Raw genomic sequence first — 15,287 nt, forward strand, 5'->3', positions numbered from 1 at the left:
GAATGTGAAATTATCACTAATCAGAGTTTGAATTTCTAGTCAACCACTCAAGCACCACTCTGTTACAATAACGGTGGATCTAATCTTTACAATATCAAATGGTAAATTGTTTGTCAGTGAGGAAATTGAAGCACTTCGAGATGAAGGGAAATTAGTGTGTGCCTAAAATATACTTGTACTAAGAGAGTATTCTTGCAATTGTTAATTTCTGAACACGTTCCAAAAGAAACTTCTATTCGCAGGAAAATGCCCCTGTACAATATGAAAAAGGTTATGGTTTCTCAATTCACAGCATTTTTCACACAAAATACTTGAACAATCAGTTTTTCATAGTGCATAAAGGTGCTCGGGTGCCCTCTGAGAGCATCTCCATAAAGTATACTCATAATTGTAATTTGTGTAATCATTAAAACACCACATTAAATTTAACAAATATGCATAATTGCAATTATTATGAATATTTATTCAAAGTAGTTTACCTAAAGCAAAGAAGAGACTTACTAAAAATTAGGTACAAAGTTGAATAACACAAATAAGCCATTAGTAATACAAGTATACATATTCCATAACTCGTAATTATCCTCCTTAAAACGAATCTGAAATCGGGTTTATTTCCTGTTTCGTGGTAAATCATCTGTAGCAAAATGATGTCCATCCTTCAGCCAAGAAATAACTAGCTCGTCTACTTTGAGCTTGTCTAGCGGTAAGCCATTAACATTAATGAACAACAAGTTAGATAATGTTTGAGCACTTAGTGTATTTCTAATTGCAGTCATCTGTAAATTCATAAGGGGAAATCCCCGTTCGCACTCTGTCGTGGAAATTGATAATACTTCTACCCGATTTCTGCAACTCCTCATCGACAATCTACTTGTTAGACTTAAGTCTGACAACGAGTTTTCTTGGTCAGTTTTGAAATACTCAGCAAGAAGTATCTACTCTATCACTACACAACATCTTTTCCATATTGACCATATCAGTTGGCAATGTCAACTCATAGAGAACAGAAACTTCATCTACCACGCCTTCGATAGGGAATCTTGTGAATAAATAATCAATTAAAGCCTGATAAACTGATGATTTCTTATTTGTTTATAAATTTAATTTTTATAATTACACATGAAGGTTTGATGCCATTACCAAGTTCCCTCCCCCGTCTAGAAAGCGAAAGGGAACGAGGTTCCTGGAAAGTGTTCAGAAGTGAATGGGAATTTCCCTCCTTCTTCCCCTTCAATTAACACACTGATGTTTACCATGTGCCAAATTATGATGAATTTCAATTAAATATCATAGTATAATTATTTCCTTGTTCCATTATCGATACTTTTCGGTGGGAAAAGGACGAAATATGAAAGTTCCAAATCAAGGTAAGTAGTCCAACATAAAGGGAAAAAGGTGTAAAATTTTCCATAGAATTGTGCGTACAATCCAAACTTAAAATTTCCGTGTAATTAAACTTACAGTACAAATTTTATGCCTATTTTTCTCACAACTTTATGGGTAGATTGTTCTGTGCTGTAAGCGCCCCATATAATAAACATAAGCTTCAGCAATTATTATAGTAGAAAGCAATGGATATATGAAGCCAAGCACTGTATTTTTTGTTTCTGATTTTTTTCTTAAATAACATCGATCGTTTTCGATCATTTTTACAAACCAACTTACTACCAATTTTCCATATATAGAAAGTGCCCCGCAGCCCCCCTTAAAGGAGAATTTTAAAAATGCTAGGACACATTCTGTTTATTTTCAATAAAGAGTTAATACACTGAATTTCAGCTCCGTAAGTTTAACTGCGTGCGAGATACTAATTTTTTTTCCCGCAAAAATTCGGATCCTCACTACATCCTTAGGATATTATGCATTATAATGAAAGCAATATAACATCCCAGTTTGGATTAAGGCCTAACTATATACCAAAAGTAATTTCATTTGACTTTGCAATTTGACCGTGCTGATACATTCACATAGTTACATTCAATTTTTATATAATAATTTATATATTATAGTGATTCAAAAATGTATTTTTTCCAGTAGTTAGCTCCTCTAAAAACTCACAGGTCTCGAAAGCCAAGTAGTAGTATAAGTCCTACGCTATTATAATAATTACAAATATCAATATCCAAAAGTGCCTGAAGTTTTTTTTTTTTTTTTCACTTGGTTAGATATACTCACCTCAGGTAAGTAGACAGAAACAAGTGGAAAAGAAAGGGAAATGAAGGTCTTGAAAGTAAAACGAAGACAAATTTACCAGTCTTCAGAAGATACTGTCTACAATGCAAATGAAATGAAATCTTTGAGTTTTACGTCCCACGGTTATGCCAGTTAGGCTAAAGGAGACGGTGATAATGAGAGATGAATGAAAATGGTGGAATGAAGAAAGTGGGAGGAAACGGGAGAACCCCGAGAAAACCCACGAGCACGGTGTTTGTCCACCACAAAGTTCACTTGGCGGGGGCTGGGATCGAAACCGGGACCCCAGGCACCAGAGGTGAACGCTCTACCACTGAGCCACCGCGCCCCCCTGTCTACAATGCAGTGAGCAGAGTGGGTTTGTAGATCACAATGAGTCGGTGGGTCGCAGTTGGTCATGGTGGGTGGTGGGTCGCAGTGGGTCATGGTGGGTGGTGGGTCACAGTGGATCACATACTGTTGACCCACGACCCACTGTCCCACTCAGAAAACTTGACCCACTTGACCCACTGACCCACTCCATCTCTGTCCAGTACCACTAGACCCCTAATATGAAAATAGTTGGAGATAAATGAACAGAATAAAACTCGTATAGGAAAGCACAAAGTGTATTTATCATTCCACAGCTCAAGTTAAATGCAACGGAGAAAAAGATTATTAAAGTATAATTGACATGATGCAAAAGAGGAAATGATAGAAAATTATCTTTCCGATCTCTGTCCGTAAGTAGGTGAAGCGGGAATGAATGGTAAAATCTCAAATGAGAACCTCACTTTTATTTGCAATAGATATGGTTTGTCTGAAACACTTGTGTGTACAAATGACTGGTACTATAATGAATAAAAATAAAGTGAAATAAGGTGAATAAAAATAAGGTGAAATTCAAGTTTAACAACATTTTGCCCGCCCCTTCGCCCCTGATAATTTAACGCAATGCGTGCAAGATTTTTGTCGTTACTAAGGATCACAACTGAAATTACCAAGTTATTCGGAATGTAACTGTGGACAACATCTCAGTGAAACTCATATTCTATCACATGCAAGAAGACATAGAAGGAAAAGAAGCGAACCAATATCATGCAGATGACTGTTGAAGAAAACCAACGTTTGTAAATATTGTTCTAAAATTGTATTGTTCGACAAATTTTTTTCGCATTTCAGTTGATTCATTTTTGCATCAAACCTTTGCCTGCTATCAAAATGGAAGGTACCATTTAACAAGAATTTTACATACTTTATCGCATTACAGACATATTTATTTCTTATAAAAACATATTTCAAATAACTTTGTTTCGTAGATACAATTTGCAAAAACTAAGGCTCTCATCTCCAATTCTACGGATCCTTCCCGCTTCACTCACTTTCAGAGTGAGGTTGGAGCAACAATTTTCTAGGAGTTAGATTTCTTCCTTTCTATTATGGTACTTTCACTCTAATCATTTTTTTGATTGTTGCAACATTCCGGAGATATAGAATGATAAATACCCTCTGTGATTTCCTATTCGAATATTTGTTCTGGTGTTTTCATATTAGTGATACTGGACGTTTTATCTGATGCAGGTACCATGTCTTGGTCATTTTGAAAACGGTGACCCATATGAACCATCTTTTGTAACAGCACTCTTTAGTTTTTAAAGATATGTCGGACGAGGTATCACTCACCCCATGTTTCCATTTACAATTTTGAAGTTGAGCCCTTGGCCCCCATGAAGGGTGGCCCTGGGAGCCTCCGCGACAATATCAATCGATGTGCCACATGGCATTTTCTATTTGAGTTGTTGTTAGGTTCATTTATGTTCAATCGTTTTCGTATTAGTGCTACTGCATGTTTTACTGTATCTGGTAGAGGCAACATGTCTTGGCGGCCATTTTAAATACAGTGCCCGATATGAGAGATCTTTTGCCAGAACGCTTTTTAGTTTTTAAAGATGTATCGAACGAGGTACCACTCACCCCTTGCTTCCATTGAAAATTAAAGTTTGGCCCCGGGAACCTATGTAGGGCGGCCCTGGATGGTACCGCGACCATATATATAAAGAGAGAGAGAGAGAATTCTATTTGCATCAGCAATGGATTTTGTTTCGGGAGAGGCTTGAGGAACGAGTAAGAAACATTTGCGTTGTACGTGCAATGCTAAAAAATTATCACAAATTTATTTCGGGAGGGGTTTGAGCCTGATAACCACCCCCTAAATACGCCACTGTACATCAGTCAACCGTTCTCATATTACCTAACACAGCAACGAAACAAATTTTAAGTGAAGGCATTTTAGTATATATCAATATCAATATTCGAGACGAGACCGAGACTTTCGAGACTGACCTAAGTCTCGTCTCGGTCTCGTCTCGATTTATAGAGGCCTGTCTCGGTCTCGGTCTCGTCTCGGTATTTAGAAGTCCGTCTCGGTCTCGGTCTCGTCTCGGTATAGAAAAGTCCGTCTCGGTCTCGGTCTCGTCTCGATAATTCGAGACGAGACCGAGACGAGACCGAGACTAGTCTCGGTCTCGGTACCATCCCTAATGCCAAGGGTATACGGACAAAATCTCGCGGCCGAAACATCGCCGCCCAAAATCTCGCCGGCCAAAACCTCGCGGGACAAAATCTCGCCGGGCCAATACCTCGCGTGGCCAAAACCTCGCCGCCCAAAACCTCGCGGGCCAAAATCTCGCCGGGCCAAAACCTCGCGTGGCCAAAACCTCGCGGGACAAAAATCTCGCCGGGCCAAAACCTCGCCGCCCAAAATCTCGCCGTGCCAAAACCTCGCCGCGAATGAAACTTTTCTTTAAAATTTACCCAATGTGTTCCCTAATATGCAATTCCACATTACAAATAATAATAATAATAATAATAATAATAATAATAATAATAATAATAATAATAATAATATACAAAACATCGTGTGCGTGAGCTTTCTCGGGTTATTCCCGTTTTCTCCCACTTTCTTTAATCGATCATTTCCTTCATCCTGGTCATCTACGTCTCTTTTAACCTATAGGGCATAATCAAGGGACGTCGTAAAAACTCATATATTGTTTCATATTTTCATAAATATTATTAGATTTTTGTTAAAATTTTAAGTCTTTAGATGTTCCAAAGTTCACGAAACTAACCTCGTTAGTTGTCATTACTTTCCTTATGCAGACTTTCTTTCCCTATAATCAGTTTAAAAACACCTTGTCGCCCTACCTTCACATTGAAATCCTCTAATACAGAAATAGAATTTTCATATGGTATCGCGGGACTTGGTCAAATACCCGTGATACTTCTGAAACAGCGTCTTTTATACCGTCATTCTTATCATCTGTTGGAACATCTACATTTTGGTCAGGCGAGATTTTGGGTATGGCGATATTTTGGGGCGCGAGGTTTTGGAACGGCGAGATTTTGGCCCGCGGGGTTTTGGGTGGCGAGGTTTTAACCAGGCGAGGTTTTGGCCCCGCGAGATTTTGGCCCGCGACGTTTTGGGCGGCGAGGTTTTGGCCAGGCGGGGTTTCGGCCTGGCGAGATTTTGGGCCGCGAGGTTTTGGGAGGCGAGGTTTTGGCCAGGCGAGGTTTTGGTCCGCGATGTTGTCGTCGCGAGGTTCTGGCCGCGAGGTTTTGTACCCAAACCAATGCCAAGAGATGGTCTCTTCCGTGCAGGGGATTTGGAGACGAGTCGAAGGGTTGTAGTGAACAACTACGTTTTGTAAACTATCAACTATTTTTCATAATGTCTGCCGATTAATATACTAAAACAGTCAATGAAGATTCACAGCCAGTGATTAGATTTCTTAAACGAGGATGTATGAATTGTACGGTATTTTACTAAAACTTACAGTTAATCCTTTAATTCCTGTAACTTGTGTTCTTATTCTTGTGTCTAGGTCTGGGTCACGGTTTCTACACATCAAACTAAAAGAGGATAACTTTTCACTGTAAACCATCAATTCGCGACAAGGATTCTTGCTCCATGGTTCTTCTTCGCCTATAGAAGAAAAAATAAAGATTGAGAACGAGCATTATTGTAAACGAAACTATTGGTAGTTTGTAATTCCTTAAATCTGCTATAACATAAAAAAGATTATAATATTCGCTTCACATGAAGTAAACAACAGAACCATATGACATCTCGTTACTATGGCATCGGCATGTGACTGAAGAGGAACACGAGCGCCACCACTACCCATGAAGAGGATATAAAAGACGTCACAGGACCGCCGACATCATCAGTCTGCGTTGAGACTGGTCAACCTTACCTACCTTCTTCGGCTGCTGTGGAATACAGAGATCATTACACCTTCTCGGCTGCTGTGAGGTAGAGATATTCTTACCTTTTTAGCTGCTGTGGATTGAAAATCATTGTCTCAGTTGCTGTGTCCACGACGTCTTTCCTCACTCAATCATTCTCCGACTGCTGTGGGCTTAAGAGTCTCCCGAATATTCATCTTATCAAAGCCTTCAAAAATCAAAGAGGAGAAAATCTCGTGAGTTAGACACTTTCCGTAAATCTTTTGGGGCGTCTGGTGCAACGTTTAGGTTTAAAAATATCGACCAAGAATACTTAATGGATTATTAGAGGGTGATCCACATCGCCGATTATAATTCTGAGAGATAACGTTTGATGCAGAAACATAAGGTGATGACATCATTCGAAAAGTGTGCTGAACACACGAGGCGAATTTTAAAATTTTAGACGCTGTTAATAAGCACAACTGTGTCTATTATGCAACATCATCATCATCAACAACAACAACACTACTTAACATCTGAACAATTGAATTACAGTTTGCGCAAGCGTTTCGTGTAAATAGATCATTGGGGCTGTCTCTTTTAATTGAAATTTATTCACGGTCTGTATCTTAACATGCTACAGAACACTGATATTCCACAATTACGGCGACAGCATGATAATGGCGACTTTAATTTACAGCTAGATGAAACTCCTCCCACTATGCCGTAACAGCGCTCGAGTTTCTTGACAACGAATTACTCAGCCGCTGGATAGGTCGACGAGGGCCAGTTGAAATGCCACCACGATCACCAGACCTTACCCTAACGCACTTTTTTTGATGAGGTAATTGTTGAAGGCAGAAACTGCTATGGTTCAATACACATGCCTTCGAGAAAAAGAAGAAAGAGAAGTCATGTTGTTTCGGGATGTTTCTGTATATATATCTAGCTTTGGGTAGATTATAATTGAAAAGGTTTTTTGTTAGTAAGCTGTAAATATGCAAGGAAAAAGTTAAATACATAGATATTATTCTACGGTAAGCTGATTTTATATTTTAATAACAAAAATGCGGTAAATAGAATAAATAGAAAGATAAATATTAATGGTAATGTGAAAGATAAAGTATTTTCGAGGAAACTACGCTCTATTGATGATATGACTACTTTTATGAGAAATTTCCCAATAAATTAATAACAATAAAAACTTCTGTGCCAAAGCGTGCTTGAGTGTAGAAATTAGACTGCAGGAATGTGTAAATGTTAAAGGCCGGCGCTTTGAGAACCTCAGAGCTTATACTTTATTCTAATTCCTATATCATTCTGATTGCAACCTCATAAAATTATTGTTTTTTCATAATCAAGAACTTATTGTATAGTATAATACATAACTATTAATAAAGAAAACTAATTCTATACCCACTTTTGCACCTCCTGTATCTATCTATCTATATCTATATCTATATCTATATCTATATCTATATATATATCTATATCTATATATCTATATCTATATATCTATATATCTATATCTATCTATCTATCTATCTATATATATATATATATATATATATATATATATAATGTGTTGAGTTGATTTTGAGTTTAACGTCTCTTTTCAGCAGCATGAGACGTGGACCTACTGATTAACGTGGAATCCGAACCACATGAGCTCCCACCGGGAATCGAACATATATAATGTGTGTGTATGTGTTTTACTAATTGCCTAAATGTAATCCGGTAGGCAAGAAAAAAGAACCATACCAAGAAATAGATACAAAACTTTATACAAAACTCCGTTTTTAGTTTATGGTACTTTTTCATGCCTACCACATTGCATTTGGGCAAACCACTAGAACAGATACTTTCAGGAATTTGATAAGATAGTTTATAGAACTAATATAAAATTTGGGATATTGTGATTCCATAGTCCACTACAGAGAAATAAAAGTGGTACTTGAAGAAGAGTGATAAAAACTAAAGAAAGCTGATATTTTCGTTTTTTGAAAATTTCGGCTTTTTGTGGGAAAAAGACCTCCATCACAAAAAAATTCCCAAAATGTCGCCTTATTTGAATATACAGTTCCGAAAACGTCGCCTTACTTGCAGCCTAGGGTGCATGGAGAGCATTTATACAAAATTTCAAACTTCCACCGCAAATAAATCTGGCAAACGGTAAGCCAAATCTTTCAAGCCTTGTCGTAGAAATTAAATTCCCAAAATCTCGTCTTATTTCGAGCCTAAGGTGAAAGAATGTTTACACAAAATGTCAAGCTTTATTTGTAATAGTTCAGGAACACTGATGAACGTCAAAGAAAATTATTTCAAGCCTCCCATCCCCCCCCTCGGAACATATATTTCACAATGTCTCGTCTTATATCTGCACCCCAGAGTGCAAGTGCAAAATTTCCACAAAATTTCAAGGTTCTATGCAATGTATGGAGATCTTTGATGAGTGAATCATACATAGATATGAATAGAGATAGAGTGTGTGAGAGAGAGAGAGAAAGAAAGACACAGAGATATAATATGAAGTAATATTAATGAGATGCGACTTAGTGGCACTCTAGAGAAAACATAATCCACCACAAACGGAATACACGTTCAGTAATCTGCTGCAAAATTTACACACACACACACACACACACACACACACACACACACACATATATATATATATATATATATATATATATATATATATATATATATATATATATATATATATCGGGTGTTCTAAAAATGGTGCCCACGGACCACAGAGCACTATTCTACAGTTCAAAATAAAGTGAAAATATTATATGATGATATACTGTCCAGGACAGGGATGTAATGAGGCGTATACCCACCTAAAATTTTTATAGCCCAGCGTAAATTTACGAAAGAATGAGCGTATATTGCGATGCGTATATGCCAACTAGTCTTGAGTATACTCTATACTTTTGAAAACGATCGAGCGTATACTTACCCAAAATTCTAGCATTGCATCACTGGTCCAGGGCATCCTTCAGTTGCTATGGGCAATCCAAATTTAAACATGAGGCAACGTCACAAAATAATGTGGAATCATTAGCATTATTCTACGAATGCATCAAGCAGTTACATCGATTGCTACCATTTAATAAGTGATACTAGTGTCAATCTATATCGACTTTAACTGCCACTTAGGAAGAATCGAGGTAACTATTTGATACATTGGTAGATCTATTCTATGGTTCTGTATCTGCAACGTTGCCACATAGTGTAATTCGCTCTCCAGATGAGGACCCGAAAAGCATACAAATATTTATGTTTTGCTTTATTTTGACTTGTAGAATAGTTAAGAGGTCTGCGCGGATGGAGATATCCGCATCAAAATGAGTATTTGTGGATATATACTTCTCTTCTGTGCGAATAACGGATAAAGTTGCGGATATGATTTCCTACATATTTTTCCTCCTAAAAAATATCATGAAATTTGTGACAATAGTATAAAGAGCACTAAGAAACGTGTGTTTTGAATTAAAAGTTTTAAAACCGGTTGAAATATAACTAAAAATAAAAATAAATATGTTTGAAGCTTGTGACTCAGTGGCAGCAAAAGGACAAGAAATGACACGAGAGAGTTGTCCTTTTATTGTTCTTTTCAATATTTTTAGCAGTCGTTTTGTAGGTAATACTCCTCAAGTACCGCTATTTAATGTAAACAAAAAAAATGTCGACAAGTCTCCTGTGATAAAGCTGAAAATTTTCAAACCATTGTCCTTGAAGATGAAGAAATGTGTTCAAATAAAAATTTTTCCAGCCTGACAGGTCAGGAACCAAAATCCTAATTTAACAGATCACATCCCCTTCCATAAACTGAAAACTGGTCAGCAGAACTTTGCTGTTTGTGACAAACTGGAGAAGCGCGTAGGTCACCGAAATACAAAAACAAATCACGTTATTTATCAGCAGCTAAAAAAATACTCTCATCTTTATCTCTCTCTCTCTCTCTTTAAAAAAAACTCTTATGTGTTTAAAAATATTTTCGAAATCATGACTGTTATAGAATATGTAAGTTGAATATATTTGCTACCTCACTATCTACGGATGCGGATGCGATATTTTATATTCGCGCAGACCTCTAAAAATAGTGCTCTGTGATCCGTGGGCGCCATTTTTAGAACCATCGCCAGAAGAGTACAGAAGCGTGTACAGCGGTATCCTTTGATATTGACCGCTGTAGCTTTAGCGATCGCTCGTCGTCTCTTAGGTGTTTGGCCGCCAACGGCCAACATTTTGAATATCTAATGTAAACATATGCTTACTTGAAGGCTTGTAACACATGTTTGAACAATAATTAAATGTAATTAAGAAATTTGATATATAGGTTTATTTTCTTAAACAATGTATACATTTTTCTGGCGGACTCTGTATATATTTAAGTATGGTTAGCAGTATGGCAGGAACGGAAATTACTACACAGTTAAGTGACAAATATTATTAATATATTGTTATTATCATCTGAAAAGCTTAAGGTACGAATTTTCAAGCATAAAATTGTACGAATCATTAAAGAGATACGTTGACGTAATTCACACTCGCAAATTTTCGGATTCAATGAAAGCAATTGAATTCACATTCGCATAATTTTCATTGAAGCAGCCGCCCAGAGAATCAGTAGTTTGTGATGTCAGTCGCCTTAGATGTCAGGGGACACTAATTTACGTATATAGTTAATGTAAGCTACTGAAGCGACGATAACCGGGGGCTCGGACACCATCAGATGACAAAAGCATGCCCGTTATAGCAAGAGTATCCTTCTCTCTTCCTCCCACAAGGCATTAGAGAAGCCTCCTCAAATTCACGAATATCCCCCAAAATTTACCTTTCTGCTCTCCAAATTTACCAGTTTCCGGCTTAGTTGTACCATTTTCAATGAAAAAATATGCCTGCCCACATAATCTCATGGGTATAATCTGTGTCCTAAAACCTGCCTGTGGGCACCTCTGCACTGAGGAAAAGCCATTCTCCGGACAGCGGTATACTGTACAAATATACGGTATCCTCTTGCTTACTACAGAAATCACTACGGAGCGTACGTCATCTGTATGTTACATAGGTATTGCCCTTACGTGTTTCATCATGCCGTTGCAGGATTTCTGACATCTAACAGTTTTTCGTATATCACATGCAAATACTTATGTTACATTCCTCAGCTATGTGTTATATACGTCCATTAGTATGTGAAATCCTGACCGTTTATATTATTTCATACAGAAAGTACGTATAGATGGAACACTTATACGGAAAGTATTATAAAACATATTTTTTCAGTTCTACGTCTGCTGTACGTTGTCTAAAATCTACAGGAATTACGCATGTAACCTACCTTTTTAAGTATGCCACTTACATTTTTTTCTCAGTGTACCTTGTAAAGAAAGGAAGATGATCTAAAAAAAAAAGAGATATGCTCCTACCCTGTAAAGTGGGCTCACAATTTGCGAGACAGATAAAGTTTTTCTTTCTTATTTTGTTCTTTTTGGTCATATTTTCCTGATCGCAGCACAATACTATAGTGAATCTGATTTTTTTAAATCCTGGTTGTGAAAAATACATTACCTTTATTTACTTTAGATGCACTACCTTCAATATCATCTGAAGTCTCTCTTTCTCTTAATTTAAAGCAACATCCGAACATCCGTTTCAGTGAGCTGCAAATAGCAAAACAACAAAATTATAACTTCCACTTTATGTGCCACAAAGACTTTTGCTGCTCCACACCCTAACAGAAAGTAATCACATTCGAAAACAGTTCTTACGATTTTGTTTATGTATACTGTAAAGTTCGGCTTATAAAGGTTAAAGGTGGAGCAAATTAACTTAGAAATATTTCTCCCAGTACCAAATTGTATTACAAAATCTTCGTCTTATAAATAGTATGATACAAAATCACTATAATATTTTTTTTAATTCTCTAATAATTAGGTAATAAAGGTGTCCCAAGGCCCAAGCACCTAGGAACGGATCCCCACAGAGTTCCAAGCAAACTAAGTGGAGTTCGTCTAGAATCCTCAATGCTCCACGCAAGCAGAGAAAGGTTAGAAAGCAAGCTCGGTGGTTGAGGTGAGGAATTCCACAGAGTTCCAAGCAAACTAAGTTGGCAGGATAGGACGCTTAGAGCTCCAAGCAAGGTAAAGGTTTTGGGTCAGGTAACTCAAAACTCCAAGCAAACTGAGAGTGGAAGTGACCATCTGAAGACTGATACAACATATGGAGGTCCTCCTGTTCCAGTCTGGCGGTGACGCAGATGATCCTTCTTCTTCAAGTGACTAGTGATGTGTCTGGTGTTCCTGTCGTCTGCCATTGTAATAGTTTGTAGGAGGACGCACGTGATGTTGGTTATAAACACAAGCATGTGTTGATTGTTTGTAAACAAATCCATGTGTGGGATATTACAATACTAATACATAAACTAGCGTGTGTGTCTGTATGAGTTTTGTCATCTGATTTTCCGAACAGAAAAGAGTCAACTAGAGCCATCAAATTTGAACACACATCTAATCGCGTATGCAGCCAGTTTTTCGATTTTCGACTCTAGGAGGGGATTGAGGGATCAAAATTTATGCAAATATTACCTATATAGTGAACTATAGTACCTGTGTGGTAGACAACCCAACCATTTTTGTAGTTTAGATTGCACATCTTTCAGATCTTTGCATTCACCTTATTCTTACTGTGGGAATACCGGTACAGTAAGTACTTCATAAATGAGTCAATTCATCAACAACCCTCTATAAAACATATCCATTTTCTAGGAAAAGATCAGAAGTGGTAATTTACTCTTCGGGATTATTTTCTTCCTCGGAGGATTTTTTCACAAACTGACTCAGATGATTTTGCACTTTTTATTCAAAAATAAATAATCTAGTACTTTTTTTTTCAGTAACGGACTAACCAAGCTTTTAAAACTAAAGTTGCCGCCTACATAATTTAAAGGCTCAGTTTACGTGCAAAACAATTTTTTGTTACTTTTTAGTAATAAATTACAACTCTAAGTTACTTTCCTCATCCAAATTAATCAGGTCCAGGCTGTGTTACCACAAAATCAAGAACAACATTGTAATAAAATAACTAAATGTGTAGCTAAAACCTGAATAAAAATTGTTGACATCAATTATTTTTCAGTATTTTAATTCTTTGTGCTGAGTAAAGTATGTAAAGTTAAATAATTCTGTATGTAAGACATTAATTAAGATATCATTTTCTACAATGACAATTTTTTCTGTTATATGTATATCTAACCTAACATCAGAATGTAAAGAATTCCTTCAAAGTAAAACATCAATGGAGGTCCCAGATCCGGAAGAAGGAAAGGGGCAAAGCCAGTTTCATTGGCATTACCGATGTGATTTTCCTGTTGTAGAACTCTATAGCCGCCACTGAATAAACTAAAACTCAAATTTTGGGTAGCGTTGACGCAAACCGTTACGAAATTAGGCCCATATGAGTTGGTCAACATTGAAGACAATGAAGGTAAGAAGGAAATATAATTTAAATATGAAAGATCATATTAACAACACCATACAGTGGAGTACCGCTAATGCTAACTAATTGGGACCAAACTCTGTCAGATTACGTGATTGTTCGGATTAGCCGGAATAACAGTAAAATCGCGGTTTGAAGTGGGTGAACGGGTCTATTGTATTGTAATACATAGCGTATAGTATTTCACAGTACATTTTCTGATTACAGTATACGTATTATACTGAAAAAAAGCTTAAAATGTTAGAAAAACTTGACGCCTTTATTTATGTCTTGTAACATGTAATAGTAGAACGGTACTATGTTACTACGGTAGATACTAGTACTGTACACTACCAATGTACGTTCAGTTTTATGTTACAGTGCAGTACTTATTCTACTATATTACTGTATATCACTCATACTAAATCTATAAGTTTCAATTTAGTACAGTACGTACACCGTATTCCATTTCAAACTTTGTGTAAATGTCGTAATGTGGCTTAAGGCTTAAATACATGTACTAAAGAAAAAAGTGTAATACCCGTCGCACGAGTCCGTGCATTTGTTTTCTAGTGGCGCTGCTGTTGTGTTTATGTTTTGGCACTGTGCGAAGGGGTGGTAGAAGGGAAGGCAGGAATGGTTTTCTGTATTCCTTTCCAGGGTTGCCTGGACGTCTTCGGGTCAGGCAGCCATCTAGATATTTTAATGTTTGATTCCATATTAAATAGTTTGATATATTTCTCGCAAAACGATTTGAAATATGTACGCACTACTCTCACGCAAATTTGATTCTGTTCATATCCTTTTGATTTTCTCCAAAAACCTGACCATAAAAGAAATATTTAGAAACTAGTACCTCTGGCAACCCTGCCATGTTGCTCCAACTTGTAAACGAGGAAGATAGTTCCGAACTTCGCCGCATGCAGAGAAAAATCACAAGAGTAATATTTAACGAAAGTTTACTGTGTTTTCTACGAAAACATGCACTTATTTTCATCCTTTTAGTTATTAATTTTCTAAAACCGTATTTTTGTCGCAAAAAAAAAGAATAAAATTAAAATTAAAAATAATATAAAAAATTAAATTTTCCTCCTGGACTTGTTCGGATTACCGGGACTCCACTGTATTTAATTTTTAGAAGCTACAAATTGACATAAGAGATAAATAGCTGTGTAAGTAACAACATTACCCGAAAACAAAATCAATAGTTTCAAATGAGCAAGGTAATGATTTACAATAGGTTCACCTTCAGCAGCACATAGAAGAAACATGTAATTACTTTGAAATAACAATTTAAGTAATGTGAATATACGAGGGTTGAACCTATGAGGTGCATACTGTACTATAGCAGCACTTGGTCGGTTCTTTGTAAGGTATCGGTCCATGGTTGGAAATATATA

At 36.8% G+C, this 15,287-nt stretch overlaps 1 protein-coding gene across 1 annotated transcript in view; it reads right to left on the bottom strand.

The window, feature by feature from the left end:
• LOC145689898 (protein EFR3 homolog B-like) overlaps positions 1-15,287 on the bottom strand; it is a 114,770-nt gene that overhangs the window by 97,964 nt on the left and 1,519 nt on the right. Inside the window, exons 2-3 of the mRNA XM_081764210.1 lie at positions 11,983-12,074; positions 6,009-6,157 (exon numbers count right to left, since the gene is read on the bottom strand). Of these exons, the coding sequence (XP_081620336.1) occupies positions 6,009-6,157; positions 11,983-12,074 (241 nt within the window). The remainder of the gene's footprint in view (positions 1-6,008; positions 6,158-11,982; positions 12,075-15,287) is intronic.

The sequence above is a fragment of the Thermobia domestica genome, chromosome 7 (assembly GCF_964235325.1).
Source record: "Thermobia domestica chromosome 7, izTheDome1.hap1.1, whole genome shotgun sequence".
Taxonomy (NCBI): domain Eukaryota; kingdom Metazoa; phylum Arthropoda; class Insecta; order Zygentoma; family Lepismatidae; genus Thermobia; species Thermobia domestica.